The following is a 19295-nucleotide window of genomic DNA, read 5'->3' as shown; positions in this document are numbered from 1 at the left end:
AGAAATACATGGTAGCCATGGGGTCTTCAGAGGGACCTAGACTGCTATGACAACCTTATAGCAACTCTGGATCTCATCAGGGGGAGGGGGGGGGGGGGGGCATTTGGGACCCATGAACATTGATCAGGACATTTAAAAGCATTGGCAGCTGGCTCCCGATCCTGCTCCATACAAACCCCGTACCCGAAGGATATACATGTACATCCTTTAAGGTGAAAGGGTAAATGCATATGAAACATCTGTCAGCTACAGTACAAATAACCACAAACCCATAAAAACTTTAAAAAGGGGAATGCTGCCTATTAGGGAACAGGAAGGAGCGCAGTCTAACCTCCCTATAATTGTTCATGGCTACGTACGATTGATCATCCCACGACATTACAGATAGACGCCATTTGTTTTTCATTGTTTATTATCTTTCTCTGAGAGAAAATAAGACAACAGCAGATTTTCAGGCTGATAAATAAAACCTCTGCATAACGGTGGTGGAATGAGATCAGACAAGAAAAATGAGAAACAGGAAAAAAAAAATTATAGCCCTAGCTATTCTATCTGCAACCGTTCTACGGAACACGTTTCAGTAAGATCAGATTTGCGGTACTTGATTGATTGCAGAGGATTTCCTATAATGTAAGTTACACATAAAACAGAAGAGACGGTGGCTACATGCAGTATAATGGAACAGAGTTCACTGTACGCAGGATTTCAAATTGTACATTTAAATTTACATTTCTAACAGAAACGCCTACGGATCTAAAATATGGAGTCCATCATAAAATAAAAAAAATTAAATATATAGAAATCCAATCAAACAAAAAAAAAAAAAACATTATTGCTAGTGAGAAGCATTTTCCTCGTGTGTTACATCCACCAAAATGATTCTAGTCAGCTGGGTGGAGATAAAGAAACGTGCAGGGACGGCCAGCCACAAGTCCAGCTTTGGCGCTGCCATTCTCTACTTGGTACGATCTGGAGGGAGGCTATCGGTGAGGCATTTCAGCTGTTCTTCTCCCAGTTTGATTTTGTCTTCCAGCTCCCGCTGCTCGAGAATGAGTGCCGATTTCATCTTCACAAAGTGCTCATAGTCTGCAAGGTTTTCTTCGTTAAGGTAACTAGCCAAAATATCAAAGACGGTGCGCTCGCGTCGGTCCAGGTTCTCCTTCAGTTCCTTTGCGTCTTCGTGCTGTCTTGTCAGCAACTTCCTTTTCTCCACTAGCGTCCGCTGAAGAAAAGAGATACGTGTCGATTAGAATAAGAACAAGACTTAAAGCCCCACGTAGTATAAATGTAGTAGTGGCCCCTGTGTTTGTAGCAAAAAGGGATCAATATGAACACACAAGTCCACCACAGAGAGTAATCAGCTAAGAGGAGCCGTAACCAATCTGCTACAAAAAAGAATCATGTTGAAAGAAGAATGGATACAATTGGTTTTCTTTAACATGATGCTTTAATAAAGTTTCTACACATTATGATGTAATAGCTGGCTACTCTTGTTTCTGTATTGGATGTACCCGGGACCCGAGCTGGAGTCTCATCTCCATGCTGCATTCACTGCACAGCGTCCGAAGAGAAGAAGTGGGGAGAAAGAGCAAGCGCCAGGGAAGGGGGAAAGGGCAAGCGCCAGGGGAGGAGAGGGAAGAGGAAAGGTGGAAAGAGCAAGCGCCAGAAGGGGGAAGGTGGAAAGAGCGAGCGCCAGAAGGTGGAAAGAGCGAGCGCCAGAAGGTGGAAAGTGCGAGCGCCAGAAGGGGGAAGGTGGAAAGTGCGAGCGCCAGAAGAGGGAAGGTGGAAAGAGCGAGCGCCAGAAGGTGGAAAGAGCGAGCGCCAGAAGGTGGAAAGAGCGAGCGCCAGAAGGTGGAAAGAGCGAGCGCCAGAAGGTGGAAAGAGCGAGCGCCAGAAGGTGGAAAGAGCGAGCGCCAGAAGGTGGAAAGAGCGAGCGCCAGAAGGTGGAAAGAGCGAGCGCCAGAAGGTGGAAAGAGCGAGCGCCAGAAGGTGGAAAGAGCGAGCGCCAGAAGGTGGAAAGAGCGAGCGCCAGAAGGTGGAAAGAGCGAGCGCCAGAAGGTGGAAAGAGCGAGCGCCAGAAGGTGGAAAGAGCGAGCGCCAGAAGGTGGAAAGAGCGAGCGCCAGAAGGTGGAAAGAGCGAGCGCCAGAAGGTGGAAAGAGCGAGCGCCAGAAGGTGGAAAGAGCGAGCGCCAGAAGGTGGAAAGAGCGAGCGCCAGAAGGTGGAAAGAGCGAGCGCCAGAAGGTGGAAAGAGCGAGCGCCAGAAGAGGGAAGGTGGAAAAAGCGAGCGCCAGAACAGGGAAGGTGGAAAGTGCGAGCGCCAGAAGAGGGAAGGTGGAAAGTGCGAGCGCCAGAAGAGGGAAGGTGGAAGGTGGAAAGTGCGAGCGCCAGAAGAGGGAAGGTGGAAAGTGCGAGCGCCAGAAGAGGGAAGGTGGAAAGAGCGAGCGCCAGAAGAGGAAAGGTGGAAAGAGCAAGCGCCAGAAGAGGGAAGGTGGAAAGAGCAAGCGCCAGAAGGTGGAAAGTGCGAGCGCCAGAAGAGGGAAGGTGGAAAGAGCGAGCGCCAGAAGGTGGAAAGAGCGAGCGCCAGAAGGTGGAAAGAGCGAGCGCCAGAAGGTGGAAAGAGCGAGCGCCAGAAGGTGGAAAGAGCGAGCGCCAGAAGGTGGAAAGAGCGAGCGCCAGAAGGTGGAAAGAGCGAGCGCCAGAAGGTGGAAAGAGCGAGCGCCAGAAGGTGGAAAGAGCGAGCGCCAGAAGGTGGAAAGAGCGAGCGCCAGAAGGTGGAAAGAGCGAGCGCCAGAAGGTGGAAAGAGCGAGCGCCAGAAGGTGGAAAGAGCGAGCGCCAGAAGGTGGAAAGAGCGAGCGCCAGAAGGTGGAAAGAGCGAGCGCCAGAAGGTGGAAAGAGCGAGCGCCAGAAGGTGGAAAGAGCGAGCGCCAGAAGGTGGAAAGAGCGAGCGCCAGAAGGTGGAAAGAGCGAGCGCCAGAAGAGGGAAGGTGGAAAGTGCGAGCGCCAGAAGAGGGAAGGTGGAAAGAGCGAGCGCCAGAAGAGGAAAGGTGGAAAGAGCGAGCGCCAGAAGAGGAAAGGTGGAAAGAGCGAGCGCCAGAAGAGGGAAGGTGGAAAGAGCGAGCGCCAGAAGAGGGAAGGTGGAAAGAGCGAGCGCCAGAAGAGGGAAGGTGGAAAGAGCGAGCGCCAGAAGAGGGAAGGTGGAAAGTGCGAGCGCCAGAAGAGGGAAGGTGGAAAGTGCGAGCGCCAGAAGAGGGAAGGTGGAAAGAGCGAGCGCCAGAAGAGGGAAGGTGGAAAGTGCGAGCGCCAGAAGAGGGAAGGTGGAAAGTGCGAGCGCCAGAAGAGGGAAGGTGGAAAGTGCGAGCGCCAGAAGAGGGAAGGTGGAAAGAGCGAGCGCCAGAAGAGGGAAGGTGGAAAGAGCGAGCGCCAGAAGAGGGAAGGTGGAAAGTGCGAGCGCCAGAAGAGGGAAGGTGGAAAGTGCGAGCGCCAGAAGAGGGAAGGTGGAAAGAGCGAGCGCCAGAAGAGGGAAGGTGGAAAGTGCGGGCGCCAGAAGAGGGAAGGTGGAAAGAGCGAGCGCCAGAAGAGGGAAGGTGGAAAGAGCGAGCGCCAGAAGAGGGAAGGTGGAAAGAGCGAGCGCCAGAAGAGGGAAGGTGGAAAGTGCGAGCGCCAGAAGAGGGAAGGTGGAAAGAGCGAGCGCCAGAAGAGGAAAGGTGGAAAGAGCGAGCGCCAGAAGAGGGAAGGTGGAAAGAGCGAGCGCCAGAAGGTGGAAAGTGCGAGCGCCAGAAGGGGGAAGGTGGAAAGTGCGAGCGCCAGAAGAGGGAAGGTGGAAAGAGCGAGCGCCAGAAGGTGGAAAGAGCGAGCGCCAGAAGGTGGAAAGTGCGAGCGCCAGAAGGGGGAAGGTGGAAAGTGCGAGCGCCAGAAGAGGGAAGGTGGAAAGAGCGAGCGCCAGAAGGTGGAAAGAGCGAGCGCCAGAAGGTGGAAAGAGCGAGCGCCAGAAGGTGGAAAGAGCGAGCGCCAGAAGGTGGAAAGAGCGAGCGCCAGAAGGTGGAAAGAGCGAGCGCCAGAAGGTGGAAAGAGCGAGCGCCAGAAGGTGGAAAGAGCGAGCGCCAGAAGGTGGAAAGAGCGAGCGCCAGAAGGTGGAAAGAGCGAGCGCCAGAAGGTGGAAAGAGCGAGCGCCAGAAGGTGGAAAGAGCGAGCGCCAGAAGGTGGAAAGAGCGAGCGCCAGAAGAGGGAAGGTGGAAAGAGCGAGCGCCAGAAGAGGGAAGGTGGAAAGAGCGAGCGCCAGAAGAGGGAAGGTGGAAAGAGCGAGCGCCAGAAGAGGAAAGGTGGAAAGAGCGAGCGCCAGAAGGTGGAAAGAGCGAGCGCCAGAAGGTGGAAAGAGCGAGCGCCAGAAGGTGGAAAGAGCGAGCGCCAGAAGGTGGAAAGAGCGAGCGCCAGAAGGTGGAAAGAGCGAGCGCCAGAAGGTGGAAAGAGCGAGCGCCAGAAGGTGGAAAGAGCGAGCGCCAGAAGAGGGAAGGTGGAAAGAGCAAGCGCCAGAAGAGGGAAGGTGGAAAGAGCAAGCGCCAGAAGAGGGAAGGTGGAAAGAGCAAGCGCCAGAAGAGGGAAGGTGGAAAGAGCAAGCGCCAGAAGAGGGAAGGTGGAAAGAGCAAGCGCCAGAAGAGGGAAGGTGGAAAGAGCGAGCGCCAGAAGAGGGAAGGTGGAAAGAGCGAGCGCCAGAAGGTGGAAAGAGCGAGCGCCAGAAGGTGGAAAGTGCGAGCGCCAGAAGGGGGAAGGTGGAAAGTGCGAGCGCCAGAAGAGGGAAGGTGGAAAGAGCGAGCGCCAGAAGGTGGAAAGAGCGAGCGCCAGAAGGTGGAAAGAGCGAGCGCCAGAAGGTGGAAAGAGCGAGCGCCAGAAGGTGGAAAGAGCGAGCGCCAGAAGGTGGAAAGAGCGAGCGCCAGAAGGTGGAAAGAGCGAGCGCCAGAAGAGGGAAGGTGGAAAGTGCGAGCGCCAGAAGAGGGAAGGTGGAAAGTGCGAGCGCCAGAAGAGGGAAGGTGGAAAGAGCGAGCGCCAGAAGAGGGAAGGTGGAAAGAGCGAGCGCCAGAAGAGGAAAGGTGGAAAGAGCGAGCGCCAGAAGGTGGAAAGAGCGAGCGGCAGAAGGTGGAAAGAGCGAGCGCCAGAAGGTGGAAAGAGCGAGCGCCAGAAGGTGGAAAGAGCGAGCGCCAGAAGGTGGAAAGAGCGAGCGCCAGAAGGTGGAAAGAGCGAGCGCCAGATGGTGGAAAGAGCGAGCGCCAGAAGGTGGAAAGAGCGAGCGCCAGAAGGTGGAAGGTGGAAAGAGCGAGCGCCAGAAGGTGGAAGGTGGAAAGAGCAAGCGCCAGAAGAGGGAAGGTGGAAAGAGCAAGCGCCAGAAGAGGGAAGGTGGAAAGAGCAAGCGCCAGAAGAGGGAAGGTGGAAAGAGCAAGCGCCAGAAGAGGGAAGGTGGAAAGAGCAAGCGCCAGAAGAGGGAAGGTGGAAAGAGCAAGCGCCAGAAGAGGGAAGGTGGAAAGAGCAAGCGCCAGAAGAGGGAAGGTGGAAAGAGCAAGCGCCAGAAGAGGGAAGGTGGAAAGAGCAAGCGCCAGAAGAGGGAAGGTGGAAAGAGCAAGCGCCAGAAGAGGGAAGGTGGAAAGAGCAAGCGCCAGAAGAGGGAAGGTGGAAAGAGCAAGCGCCAGAAGAGGGAAGGTGGAAAGAGCAAGCGCCAGAAGAGGGAAGGTGGAAAGAGCAAGCGCCAGAAGAGGGAAGGTGGAAAGAGCAAGCGCCAGAAGAGGGAAGGTGGAAAGAGCAAGCGCCAGAAGAGGGAAGGTGGAAAGAGCAAGCGCCAGAAGAGGGAAGGTGGAAAGAGCAAGCGCCAGAAGAGGGAAGGTGGAAAGAGCAAGCGCCAGAAGAGGGAAGGTGGAAAGAGCAAGCGCCAGAAGAGGGAAGGTGGAAAGAGCAAGCGCCAGAAGAGGGAAGGTGGAAAGAGCAAGCGCCAGAAGAGGGAAGGTGGAAAGAGCAAGCGCCAGAAGAGGGAAGGTGGAAAGAGCAAGCGCCAGAAGAGGGAAGGTGGAAAGAGCAAGCGCCAGAAGAGGGAAGGTGGAAAGAGCAAGCGCCAGAAGAGGGAAGGTGGAAAGAGCAAGCGCCAGAAGAGGGAAGGTGGAAAGAGCAAGCGCCAGAAGAGGGAAGGTGGAAAGAGCAAGCGCCAGAAGAGGGAAGGTGGAAAGAGCAAGCGCCAGAAGAGGGAAGGTGGAAAGAGCAAGCGCCAGAAGAGGGAAGGTGGAAAGAGCAAGCGCCAGAAGAGGGAAGGTGGAAAGAGCAAGCGCCAGAAGAGGGAAGGTGGAAAGAGCAAGCGCCAGAAGAGGGAAGGTGGAAAGAGCAAGCGCCAGAAGAGGGAAGGTGGAAAGAGCAAGCGCCAGAAGAGGGAAGGTGGAAAGAGCAAGCGCCAGAAGAGGGAAGGTGGAAAGAGCAAGCGCCAGAAGAGGGAAGGTGGAAAGAGCAAGCGCCAGAAGAGGGAAGGTGGAAAGAGCAAGCGCCAGAAGAGGGAAGGTGGAAAGAGCAAGCGCCAGAAGAGGGAAGGTGGAAAGAGCAAGCGCCAGAAGAGGGAAGGTGGAAAGAGCAAGCGCCAGAAGGGGGAAGGTGGAAAGAGCAAGCTCAAGAAGAGGGTAGGTGGAAAGAGCAAGCGCCAGAAGGGGGAAGGTGGAAAGAGCAAGCTCAAGAAGAGGGTTGGGGGAAAAAGCAAGCGCCAGAAGAGGGAAGGTGGAAAGAGCAAGCTCAAGAAGAGGGTTGGGGGAAAAAGCAAGCGTGAGAAGGGGGGAGGGTGAAAGAGCAAGCGTGAGGAGAGGGGAAGGGGAAAGAGCAAGTGCGATAAGATGGGAGGGGGAGTAGAAAGAAGGAAAGTGAGTGAGAGAAAAAAAGCGAAAGAGAAAAAAAAATACAATAAGAACGACCGAAAAAGCTAAATTAGAATTATATACACGGCTCAAAAAAATAAGGGAACACTTAAGCACCACAGTATAACCCTAAGTCACTTAAACTTCATGTGCCCAGTTGCAGAGGTGCATTGGAGAGGCAATAGCAAGACAATTCCCAAAAAAGGAATGGCTTTGCAGGTAGGTGGTAATCAAAAACAACTATTTTCTGCTTAACCTTCCTTAGTTTTGCATTTTGCTAGTGTGCTTGTCACTACTGGCAGCATTAGGTGTGTTCTGAAGCGCAATCAGGGTGCACAAGTAGCCTTACTCCTCCATCCACATATTCCGTTGCAAGGTTTGCTGTGTTTTCCAGCACACAAGAGCATGGAGCAGATACCGGAACACAGGCCATAATTACACAAGAAGAGCATCAGGACCAGTATCTGCTCCTTTGTGCAAGGAGGAACAGGAGGAGCGCTACCAGAGCCCTACAAAATGACCTCCAGTTGCCTACTGGTCTGCACGCCTCTGACCAAAGGGGTAGCAGGATGGCCTGACATGAAGTGTGACCTGTGCTCACAGCTCAGCACCATGCAGCTCATTTGGCATTCTCCGCAGAACACCTGAATTGACATGTCTACCACTGGCACCCCACTCGTTTCACTGATGAGAGCAGGTTCACATTGAGAACACATGAAAGAGTCTAGAGGAGTTGAAGTTCATTGAGACCCGACGTGTGATTTAAGAGTTCCCTTAATTTTTTTAGCATTGTAATTAAATTCTAATTAGTTAATACATAATGACAACATGAACACGCAGCAAGAAGTGGAACCAAATCAGAAAAGTGGATGTTCTAGAGAAACGCTTTTTAGACAGTCACCATGCGATGGAACTGACTTGACGGTACTCTGTCCTTACACTTGTACATACCCTTTCTTCTGGGGAGGCATTCTCATCCAGGTTATTGAGGGCATTTTCCACCCGAGCCAGCCTTCCAGAAAGTGACAGCAGCAGATTCACTATTTTTTCCAGATCACCAATGAACATTCGAAACTTGTCGAATTCATTAGGTTTGCAGACTTCTTTCACGATGATCTCAACCTCTTCCCCTAATGCGTTATTGCACTGGATGTCCTCTAAGAGAGATTCTCGAGCCTCACGTAGAACTTGTAGCTTCTTACTGATGCTGTCTATGAGTTCTTGCTGTGGTGAACAGAGAAAAAAAACATATTAAATACCTACATCTACTGGAGAATAAGTAACAACTGCAGGGAAATCTGATGAGGAATAACCTATGGAGATATTGGCAAAGTAAGGCTGATTTCAGGTCGCGATTTCACCTCCAGCGCCAGTTCGGTTTCTGTCTTCTATGCAGAACACTCGGTGCTTTTCTATCCAGCTGAAAAGACTGACAGTAATGGAAACCATGTGAAAAGGAGACGAAAAAGGTCTCCGTTTTAAACATTAAAGACTATGGTTAGATCAAGGTTTCCGTCCCTATGGGGCTATCAAAACGAGCAATGGAGGTAAAATTGTGGCGTGAAAGAAGCCTTGCTAAATATAAAATTGAACCTTCCTAAAATCTGTCGATACCACGACACAACCCAACAAATCTCTACTTTTCTTCAGGACCCTTCAATTTCACGATAAACTGAATAATTACAGTACAAATCTTCATGCAGTTGAATTTTTCTTGCCAACAACTTTAAACTTTCTTATCCTCGCCTTCCAAAAGCTGTAGCTTTATTTTACCATCTAAATAGTTATATGAGGGCTTCGTTTTTGCCGGAAGACCTGCATTTATTTATGGCACCACTTAATGTATCATATGATAGATTGAGAAACTTAAGGAAAAAAAAAAAGTTTGGTGTGGAATTGGAAACAAACAACATGAGATAATAGTGCAAGTGATTACAGGGTTAAAGAGGTCTAAACACTCGTCACCAGAACTGTGCCTACAGTGCACTAGTTTGCAGGGTCAGATTGAAGTAGGCGTCCGTCTGTCCTCACTGACTGAACATGGATTTTCTCTAGCAACAGTCTTCAGCTGAATAAGGCCGCTCTCGCACGGGTGTATTATAATTGTATGTTGCGCGCAATTTTCCCACATGCGACAGGCAATGACAGTAGCCCATTGATTTATATCTGACCACTTGCACCAGCTTTTTTTGTGGACATATTACATGCCAAGATTGTGTATGGGGATTGGCAGCATGCAGTAAGTGCGCATGTCATTGCATGGTATGCTGGCACACCCGGCCCAAGAGAGGGTCGGTAGTTCAAGAGTGATTTATTAAAAACAGCCTAGATCTGTTAATTAAAATATATTAGAAAAAGTCTTAAAATTATCCCTTCTTTAGATTAAAAAAAATTTAAATGACAGCTACACTGTACCTTCTATCCGATCTTGCTATACATGCAGACACAATGCACTTATGATCTCAATAGTTATACCGTATCTGTAACCACAGAAGGTCAAATAATACCCCCATAAAGAGCCTACACAACACTGCCATTCAGTGCCCAAACACCACTAACACAGAGCCCCAATCCCACCATACAATGCCTAAATGTTATCCTTCATGCAGTGTCCACATAACACAAAACCCTTTCAGTAACCATATCCTACCATATGCTGCCAGATAATAACATTTGGTGGCTATATACCTTTGTATAGAGCTGAAATTATATGCCGTATCCATACTCTCCTCCTATACAGTGCCCACATAAAGCTGCCATACAGTGCCCATATAACACTGCCAATCAACACTCATATACCCCTATATAATAATGAGGAATGCGATGCTTATTTACATCGAAGGTGGTAAAGGGGTTAACAGTAATATTTCTTATGGTCAATAGTAGTGACAGAGTTAGGCTACATCCACACGGACGAGCGCGATATTGTGCTTGCCAGTGTGCGAAACAACAACGGGGACGCCCACGGATAGAACACGCTGCGATTTTTTCCCCCTTGCAGTGATGTTATAAATAATTAAATCACTCGTGTGAATGAATCCATCCACAACAAATGAATGAGTTTCATATTTGTGCGAGTTTTGGGCGCATCACAGAAAACTCACGTGGGCATATAGTTTGTGTGAATAAGCCCTTAATGTATCATCCCTGCTGGTAAGGGGTGCAGGAAACAGATAAAAACTTACATCCCTGGTGATACAGGGCAGTGAAGAGATAGAGGGCAGCATCTATAGATGGATTACCCGTAACGTCTTGTTACCCTTTCACTGCCCAAACCACCAGGGATACATATCTCTGGTGCTCTAGTGCAGTAGATGGGGTTTAATGCACAAACCCCTGGTGTTCTGGGGTCACGTGGTAGTCAGAATCACGAAAGGGTTAATGGTGCATGCTCATAAAAATTAGTTTGTTTTCTCGCGGTGCCGCTATTGTCCATACACAATGGTAAATGGCCGTTAGATTGAAGATTAATTCTGCAGCGATGCTTTACAATAGAAGGTTTCACGTTTAAGCCGTTCAATTTGAGTCAGCTCATGGCTGCGGGAAGCACATAATAAGCCCTTTCAGGAGATGCGCTGGCGCGGCGCGCGGTCGGGTGACAGGGATGATAATGCACTATAATCCCGCATGGAGAAGAGCTTCACAGAACGAGCGCCCGGGTCCTGTGCTCTTACAGCCGCCATCACTTGGTATAAGACAAAGCAATATGTTCCCCAGGTTAGGGCGGCTTCACAAGGACGTATCTGTGCGCGTATTAGCACATGTAATATGCAATGAATAGAACCCATCTATTTCGACAAATCTACAGGGCTCAGGCTTTACCAAAGACGTATATGCTTGTGTGAAGCTTCCTAATAGTTGTATGATGGGGAGCAAGGTCCTCCCAACAGTGTGGGTGTAGGCGAGTACTACGCCATATGTAAAGCGTAAGGGTCATGTGTCATCAGCGGGTGATCTAGTGTGGAGATCAAGCTTTCATGTTACACATATTTGGCGGTTTTATTTTTTAATTTGCTATGTCACGATATAAACAAAACAAAAAAGAAAATAAATACTGACCCTAAAATTCTGCAGTTTTCTCACTGACTACTATGAGCTCATTCACACGACCGTATCCGTAAAATGCTGCAGCAGACCTGCAGCTTTTTACTGGTCTATGTGAGCCGGCAGAGACGATGTATGGCAGGGAGTGCACTGCGTATGACCGCGTATCTCACGCACACAGATATGCGCAATGTGACTTTTAGTTTTTTTTAATTGCCTGCTGTGTTTCATCGCGGGGTTGCATATGTATTGCGGGCCATACAAAAGTATAGGGTTCACGCTACGTGGTACGCAGAGAAATAGAGTAGGCGGCTATCTTTTTCTCGTACGCACTACTGTGAACAGATCAATGAAAGCCTATTTACTTTCATTGACTCCATTCACTGTGTGTCCCGTGGCTGTAATATGTGCCGAAATCACGGAGCGTAGGTGTCCTGCGCAGTGTGAGTAGCGCCTCAAAATGTCGGCCGTGCCTAGCACTTGCTCGTGGGAATCTAGTCTTAGGAGAAGTGTGCCAAAAACTTTCCAAGGCATTACATCTACCGTGAAGACAGCCAGCAAGAAGTGGACTGAATTTGGCACATCAGTGACCTTACGAAGAACTGAACGCCCCTCAAAAATTGATTGAAAGACCAGGAAAAAAAATTGATCCGTGAGGCCAACAGCAACAGTAAAGGAGCTGCAGGCGTTTCTGGCAAGTACTGGTTGTGTAGGGCATGAGACAACCATCTCCCATATTCTTCATATGTTTGGGCTATGGGGTAGGGGGGCAAGGCGGAAAACTAAGAAAAATATCCAAGCCCAGCTAGGTTTTGCCAAAACCTACATCAAGTCTGCCAGAAGTATGTGGGGGAACGTGTTATATCTGATGAGTCCAAGGTGGAACTTGTGGGTCATACTTCCAGAAGGTATGTTTGGCGCAACGCCAACACTGTGTACCAGAAGAATACCCACAGTGAAGATGGTGGAGGCAGGATTATGCTTTGGGACTCTTTCTGCTCCTGGAACTGGAGCTTTAGTCAAGGTGGAGGGAATTAGGCCTCCAGCATATGGGCGGGTCGGACCCCAAATGCGGTATTCCTGCAGCGGAGTTCGATCTGGTGACCTCTGTGTGGCTGCCTGCACGAGGGCGGGTCAGACCCCGCATGCGGGATTCCTGCAGCGGAGTTCAATCCAGTGCCAGGCCTGCTTACCTGCCCGTCTCCCGTGCTGCCATGCGCAGTACAGGGAATGCCGCGCTGTCTCTTGTGAATGTGTCGGCCGATACGTGCGCAGTTGAGAGGACGCCGCGCCGTCACCATAGTGTTGACGCGGCTCCTGAAGCAATTCCGCAATAAGGTTTGTGGAATGGCCGCGGAACAGACGGCTTCCATTGACTTCAATGGATGCCAGCCGTGCGTAGTCCGCAGCAAATTGCAACATGCTGCGATTTTTTTTCCCGCGAGCGTAGAATTGCAATCGATTTCCGTTCGTGGGCAGGAAATTCATTTTCCCATAGCATGCTAAGGGCTGGATTTGCTGTGAAATCCTGCACTGGACTCTGCAATGCAAAGCCGCCCGTGTGCAGGAGGCCTTATGAACAGTTCAAAATACCCGCCCATTTTGGTTTCTTACCAATTTTAAGACAAGCAACACCAAAACAATAAATAATAACTTCTATGAAAACGTTCTAGTAAAAGGCCAGAAGCTATAATAAAAGATTTGAGGCAAAAAATAACGTAAGATTACACTACGGCGGGGTGTTCAAGAACAAGAGCACCACTATAGAGACGACGGTTTACGATGGTCTTCATATAACTTGATCCTACCAGTCAGCAGAGTCGGATCTCATTGTATACTATGAAAGTGCCATTTTCAACATTTGTGGCGTAGCATGATCCTATTCTTTAATGTCATGCTGCTGAAGAGCCGCAGCTAAAGGTGTGAGGTTCCCTCTTCCATGCCAGGAATAAAGTTAGGTATTTCGGTACGTTTTGGGGTAATTGTATTCTATGACATAATTACCTTCTTCTCAAACAGATTGTGGTCCATCTCATCTTCGGAGCTCTCCTCGTTGTGCTGCTGCTCCTGCATGTCTTTCATCTTAATCAGAAGCTCGGCTTTAGGCGCCGATGTGCTGTAGTACGTAGAGCTGGTCGTCAAAGAGATGGCCGCCGCTATATTGGGGTCTTCTTTTCTGTGGGATACAAGTCATGTTTTACAGAGCTAATAAACCATATCCATATAAATGCACAGATGTACACACAATACAATGTATTCTACTCTGCGAAGGCATCGGGGAGGATCTGACAGGCGTTGGTTCTTGGTTCCCAACAATGAATGCCATGATCCACTAGATGGCGACTACATTGTACGGCATTTCATGCAATATTTCTATCAATGCACATAAACCTAAGCGTGTAAAACAAACCTCATAAAAGCGGTCTTTTTATATGCTCCTACACAAATATAAGCTACATTTAAAATGTGGTTCCATTTGTGTACAGAAGACAACTTAGACGGCAATTACCCAATGTACATTATAATTAAAACTTAGTAAGCAGGTCAGCAAGCTTGTGCTAACCTCACGGCATCTGTGCTATTCACAATCTTTGTTTTACAGATCTTCCTTATTTGCATAAACTACCCAGAGGAGCATGCATGGCCTTATAAGTCTCCTCACTCCCCTTTCAGGTGTCTTCTCACACCCCTTCTGGATGCTCTCCTTGAGGAGAGACAATGCCATCCCCCAACCCGCTCACCCCTTATGTGTCTCCACACATTTTTTGGGTGCTCTCCTTGAGGAGTGACGACACCCCTCTTGACTCAAGACCATAAAATGTACATTTTAGTAATGTTATGTGATAATTGACATGGCACATACTTCTCCTCCGGAGACCTCGGAGATGGAACCTTTGGAAGCATCTTCCTACGTTGCTGAGCTTCTTCATGAAGATGTTCATCCTTTCTAAATATTCCCTCCATAAGGTCCATTGTGGTCATCATTTTGGCATGAGGATCTAAAATGTCCGCAAGAGACTTATCTTTTCCTACAATTTCTCTCATCAGCTCCTCGGACTTCAGATCAGCGTAGATTAAATCTTTGCCCTTTGAGTTCCCAGCCGGTAGAGATGGGTCAGGACTGGCGTTCTCTACAAGTTCCTGGCTGTTGGTTGGTCTGGACTGGTCTTCAGGGTCAAGATCATGTCTTGTATAAGCACAAAAGCGGGAATAGGATTGTTCAGATGTGCTGAGAGTTTTGATCTGGTCTTTGGTAAGACCGGAGGGTAAGACAGGTGGCTCAATGGCACTCAACAAGTTATTTCTGCTTTCCTTCTCGGCATTACTTTCGGAATGGACAATTTTAATGGGAACCATCTTCACCTTTGTGTTGTCTATAACTCGTTCAATTCTGAAAGAAGAAAACAAAATATGTAGAGTCGTCTTCTTTAAATGACTTGATAATTATCAGATTTATATAAGTAAAGGCTAAAAACAAACAAGAAAACAAGAGTAGTATGGAGGACTTGACTTTAAAATGAAGCCACAGGCTTTGCTAAAATATAGTTTAGATGTTATACATCCTAAATGCTATGATTTTGTGTTCTATAAAATTACATGGCAGGTTCACTCAAACCTCCAACAACATCAGCACAATTCACGTTTTCTTATTTCGGTACGAAAATACATTCGCTTAAATTGATAGTTCAAGAAAATACTGAGGGTCAAATGAAGGCTAAGCGGATACATTCAACTTCAGGAACCAAGGAGGAGGAAAGTTGCAGCAAGCAACGGCTTTTACCCAGAATATAACTTAAAGGGCCATTCCGGTGAAGTTTTTTAATTCATTCATTATGTAACTAGTCTCCCAGTATGTATAAGTTAGCTAGTGTTACCTTGGTTAGGTACTCCTTTCTCCTAGCCTTTTTCTCCTCAGGTGGTCATGAGATCTCAATTCAGACTAGCTGAGATTTACTTGGCTTTATGTATTTTTAAACAAGTCAGTTTCTCAGTCAGCATATTATCTCTGTGATGATACTGCATAATGTGTGCCACACAAGATCTTACGGGGGGGGGGGGACACATGTTCCTATCACAGTTACTGCTAATGATCACACAACTCCTGTCACACAGTTATAATAGAGGAGATCACAGTTTTTCCCCCTGACTGTATACTTCTGGTGTTAAAGGAAGTCTGTTCCCAATTTTAGTGATACGAGTAGATTAGACAGTTACATGTGCGCTGTTATGATGAATCCATAGATACCCTTATTAGTTTGCAGTAGGTTACCATTCCTGAGATCTCTCTCCTCAATAGCTGTTTTACTGCGATGTCCCAAGGCATTTTTGAATGCATTTTACAGTGTTTTTAACAAACTCCATCGTTGTGATGCATGATGAGGTGCATTAAAAAAAAGCACAAAAATCTCGCGAAAATAGAGCAGACAAGGCTCGAAAATCGTGGCGTTAGAAACAGTCTGTTCCGTGCCAATTTGATTTTTTAGGTCTTGCAAAACCCTTTTAACATAAAAAAAACTTGATTTGAAACAAGTCATTTTCTGATGGTACATCCCCTTTAACCCCTTCCCTCCCCATGACGCAAGAGTACGTCATGGGAACGGGGTACTTCCCGCAAAATGACGTACTCTTAAGTTATAGGGATAGAGCGAGATCATGACAGATCTCGCGCTATCCTGCAGCGGGAGCCGGCTGTCAGCGGGAGCAGCTGCAACGGAGATGCGCCCCCCGCTGTTAACCCCTTCCCTGACGCAATCTATGTAGATTGCGGCATAGGAAGGGTTCACAGAGGGAGTGCGCTCCCTCTGTGAAGTTGCCGGGCTCTCGCGATATAATCGCAGAGAGCCCGGCCTGTTGCCATGGCAACAGGACACCAGATACCGGCGTCCTCTGTTGACAGAGCCTATGATCGCTGTATAAGCGATAAGGCATGGCAGGACAGAACTCCTGCCATGCCTTATCACAGCGATCATCAGTGCTGTGCTTTAAGGCACCCAGAAAGACATAGATGGTGTAAAAAAATAAATACATAAATAAAAATGTAAAAAAAAGAAAAATGTAAAAAAAAAACACCCTTTTTAATGCTTTTTCTCATATTAGCATAAAAAAAGTTAAAAAAAATTAAAATGGCACATATTTGGTATTGACGTGTCCGTAACGACGTGTACAATAAGTTGAACACACTTTTTATTCTGCACGGCAAAAAGCGTAAAAAAACACGCAAAAAAACAGATGCAAAATGCTAATTTTTAGCATTTTGCCTCCCAAAAAATTCAATAAAAGTGATCAAAAAAGCTGTATATTCCCCAAAATGGCACCAATAAAAACTACAGCTCGTCTCAAAAAAAATAAGCCCTCACAGAGCTCCGTACATAAAAAAATAAAAAGTTACAGGACTTTGAATGCAGAGATTTAGATAAAAAAAAACTAGATTTCCAAAAGGGAAAAATTGCAGAAAAGTGGAAAAACCTAAAAAAAAATATAAGAATTTTGGTAACGTTGTAACCGTACCGACCCGCAGAAAAATGTAGTGTGTCATTTATGCTGCCTGATTAACGCTGTAAAAAAAAAAAAAAAAAATCTATGGCAGAATTGATGCGGTTTCTCTTCCTGTTATATAAAAATAATAATAAAAGTTTTACAATATAGTCTATGTACCCAAAAATGGCACCGATAATAACTACAGTTCGCCACGCAAAAAAACAAGCCCTTATACGGCCACGTCGACCGAAAAGTAAGAGTTATGGCTTTTGAAAAATGGAGATGAAAATAAGCCAAAAATCGTTGCGTCCTTAAGCCCAAAAGAGGCCATGTCCTTAAGGGGTTAAAGAAGGTGCCTGGTGTGGCTCACAACCTGAAGATTGCGGGTTCAATCCCTGCTTGGTTCAGGTAGCTGGTTCAAGATTGACTCAGCCTTCCATCCTTCCAAGGTCAGTAAAATGAGCACCCAGCTTGGGGGGGGGGGGGGGTAATAAATAAATTACCTGAAAGTGCTGCGGAATAAGTTGGTGCTATACAAATAAGTTTCTTTCCTTTGCCTTTAAGAAAACCGAGTGTGAACCTCGGCTGTGTGAATGGTCCTTTGTCAGTAGGTCACATACAAATCTGGGGCTCATAGGATCAGGAACCTTGCACTTTAGATACTAAAAAGTTGTATAATGGCTATAAGTTGTAGCACTGAAGCAGACAGCAGGGGGCGATCATGTGTGCTGAGCAGACCTGCTTTTTATAGTTCCAGCAGCATACGTGATCTTTAAATGACCTTTCTAAGGATAATCATTTCTCCCTTATTTCATTTTTTAATGCAAGCTGGAAAAAAAGAAAAAAAAAAAACCATCCGCTCTTAGCCAAGGAGCGAGCGCAGAATATCTACGGGATAAAACCAGCAGATGGAAAAACATTTCAGACTACATTTTCCAGCAGTTTGTAACACGAAGCTCCTTGAGTCACCGTCCATCTCACACGGATGCATTGGGAATGTGAATGCTGCAGCCCCTCGCTAATATATTACTGAAGTATAGCCCGGCTCCACAAAGCTGCATTTCTATGGAAACAGATTTTTGTGACCGCTATCATCTGCGATCTCTGGCTCAGTCTATTGTGCTGAAGGCTGGAAAGTCAATGCAAATATGTTATTGGAAAGAAGTCAAAGGGAGTTCTAATGAACTGAACCCAGTTCCAATAAGAGTCTGTTAGGCAAGCCGATTCTCGTTTGCACGAGCGGGTGACGTTACCGCTAGCTCGTTCGCGCAGCCTGTTCCGTGTTTATTCACAAATTGCAAAAGTTGTTCTCATCTCTCATAATCACTTAAGCCCCTTCATCGTGCCAATTGCTCATTAGATCGAGTGGATTGCACGAGAATTGCGCAGTGTGAATACATGCAGGGAAAGACTGATCAGCGCTAAATAACAGTGATCCAATCTTTCTTGGGATCCTAAAAATTGCATAGGTCTGCCGCTGCATTGTGTAGTTTAAACAGGCCGTCCATTTATGATCGATGGCCATATTAACGTGAATGGAGGGGGCAGACCGGAACATCACCGGCGCACTCCGTCTCCATTCACTGAGCAATGATCCTCCTGTGTGAAAGGGGCTTTACAACTGACCGATAACTGCTTACAGGGTTGGTCTCATCAGAGGCATGCCCTTCCTGAATATGGGCACCATGACAGTTAGCTGTGCACCACAGGCCCTGCTCCTTGGCACCCGACAGATGATTTTGTAAGAGAAAGCCTTGTCCGGTCAGACATGAAGTATTACACCCAACATAAGAGAATTCACAGAGCTACTTGACAGAGGAACTAAGACACCGGCAGGCGGTTGACCTTTAATTGGACAGGCCTTGTGTTTCAGGACAAGACTTGTACCTTCTTCAGGCCAGCACAAATTAAACAACCTATTCACTCTGTAATGACCCAAAGAAGGTGCAAGTCTTATACTGAAATGGGTCTGTCCAGTTATAAGGATCAACCATCTGCCGGTGTCTTAGTTCCTCTGTCAGGCAGCACCACAAATTCCCTAATTTCTTTTCGTTCTGGGTCTACTATCGAGGCTTTCTGCTTATCTGTCCAGGTAGGCTACAGCAACCTATATATGTTGCACAGTTCGTACAACAATCCAGGTACTAATATTCTAATTTTTTATTGGCAAATTTGACTAGCCCTCTATACTTTGGAGTACGTTGTGAAGTATTACATGGCAGCCGTTCACATGAATGACAGTCCATGTAACACATAGATGGCTCAAGTCTGAGTGCAGAAGCCACTCTCCATCCTGATGGGTAGAGGAGGCCCATATGGGGACCCCCTCTATGATGTCCATATGATGACCACAGCCGTGACAGTGGGCAGTCTAGATGTTTAAGCAATAATATGATCCTGGAAGCCCCCGGTCTAAACTTCTGGAGAGACAGGGAGAGAACGGCATATACCCCCCACCCCCGGGACAGAATTGTGTCAAGAAATTAGAGGTTTTCATTTAAATAACACTGTTTCATACATTCAGTATAGTTTGGGAGGTTTCAAGGAATACTAAGTAAAGCAGCCCATACATATCTGGATTTAGTTTCATTATGTGGCGTCTTTACAATTTTATGACTGAATAGTGTGTTGAAAAAAAAAGGTTAGAACAGATTTGATAACTGAACACTTAATCTCTTCTGTTTAATATATTTCGGCTGAATTTTCTTGAAATCCCTTAAAAAAAAAAAAAAAAACACACGAAATGACGTAGAATTAGATGCTTTCAAACACTCAAGGTTACATTATTCTTTTTCACAACCAGCATTAATTGAAGACTCAGAAATGGACAGTGGAATATCCACTCATTGCCAAAAGAAATGCAAAATCAAGCACCTAGATGAAATAGGGCAGCCACGGA

At 47.3% G+C, this 19295-nt stretch overlaps 1 protein-coding gene across 3 annotated transcripts in view; it reads right to left on the bottom strand.

The window, feature by feature from the left end:
* Positions 1–394: 394 nt before the first annotated feature.
* The window catches only part of SHROOM2 (shroom family member 2), a 162847-nt gene continuing 143946 nt past the window's right edge, over positions 395–19295 (bottom strand). For all 3 annotated transcript variants that reach the window (XM_066599927.1, XM_066599928.1, XM_066599929.1), the window contains 4 exons: positions 13782–14309; positions 12923–13094; positions 7826–8098; positions 395–1222 (listed from right to left, as the gene is read on the bottom strand). In XM_066599927.1, coding sequence (XP_066456024.1) covers positions 956–1222; positions 7826–8098; positions 12923–13094; positions 13782–14309 — 1240 coding nt within the window. In that variant the 3' untranslated portion in view covers positions 395–955. The remainder of the gene's footprint in view (positions 1223–7825; positions 8099–12922; positions 13095–13781; positions 14310–19295) is intronic.

The sequence above is a fragment of the Eleutherodactylus coqui genome, chromosome 4, assembly GCF_035609145.1.
Source record: "Eleutherodactylus coqui strain aEleCoq1 chromosome 4, aEleCoq1.hap1, whole genome shotgun sequence".
NCBI classification, from domain to species: Eukaryota; Metazoa; Chordata; class Amphibia; order Anura; family Eleutherodactylidae; genus Eleutherodactylus; species Eleutherodactylus coqui.
This window is presented reverse-complemented; position numbering and strand designations above follow the sequence as displayed.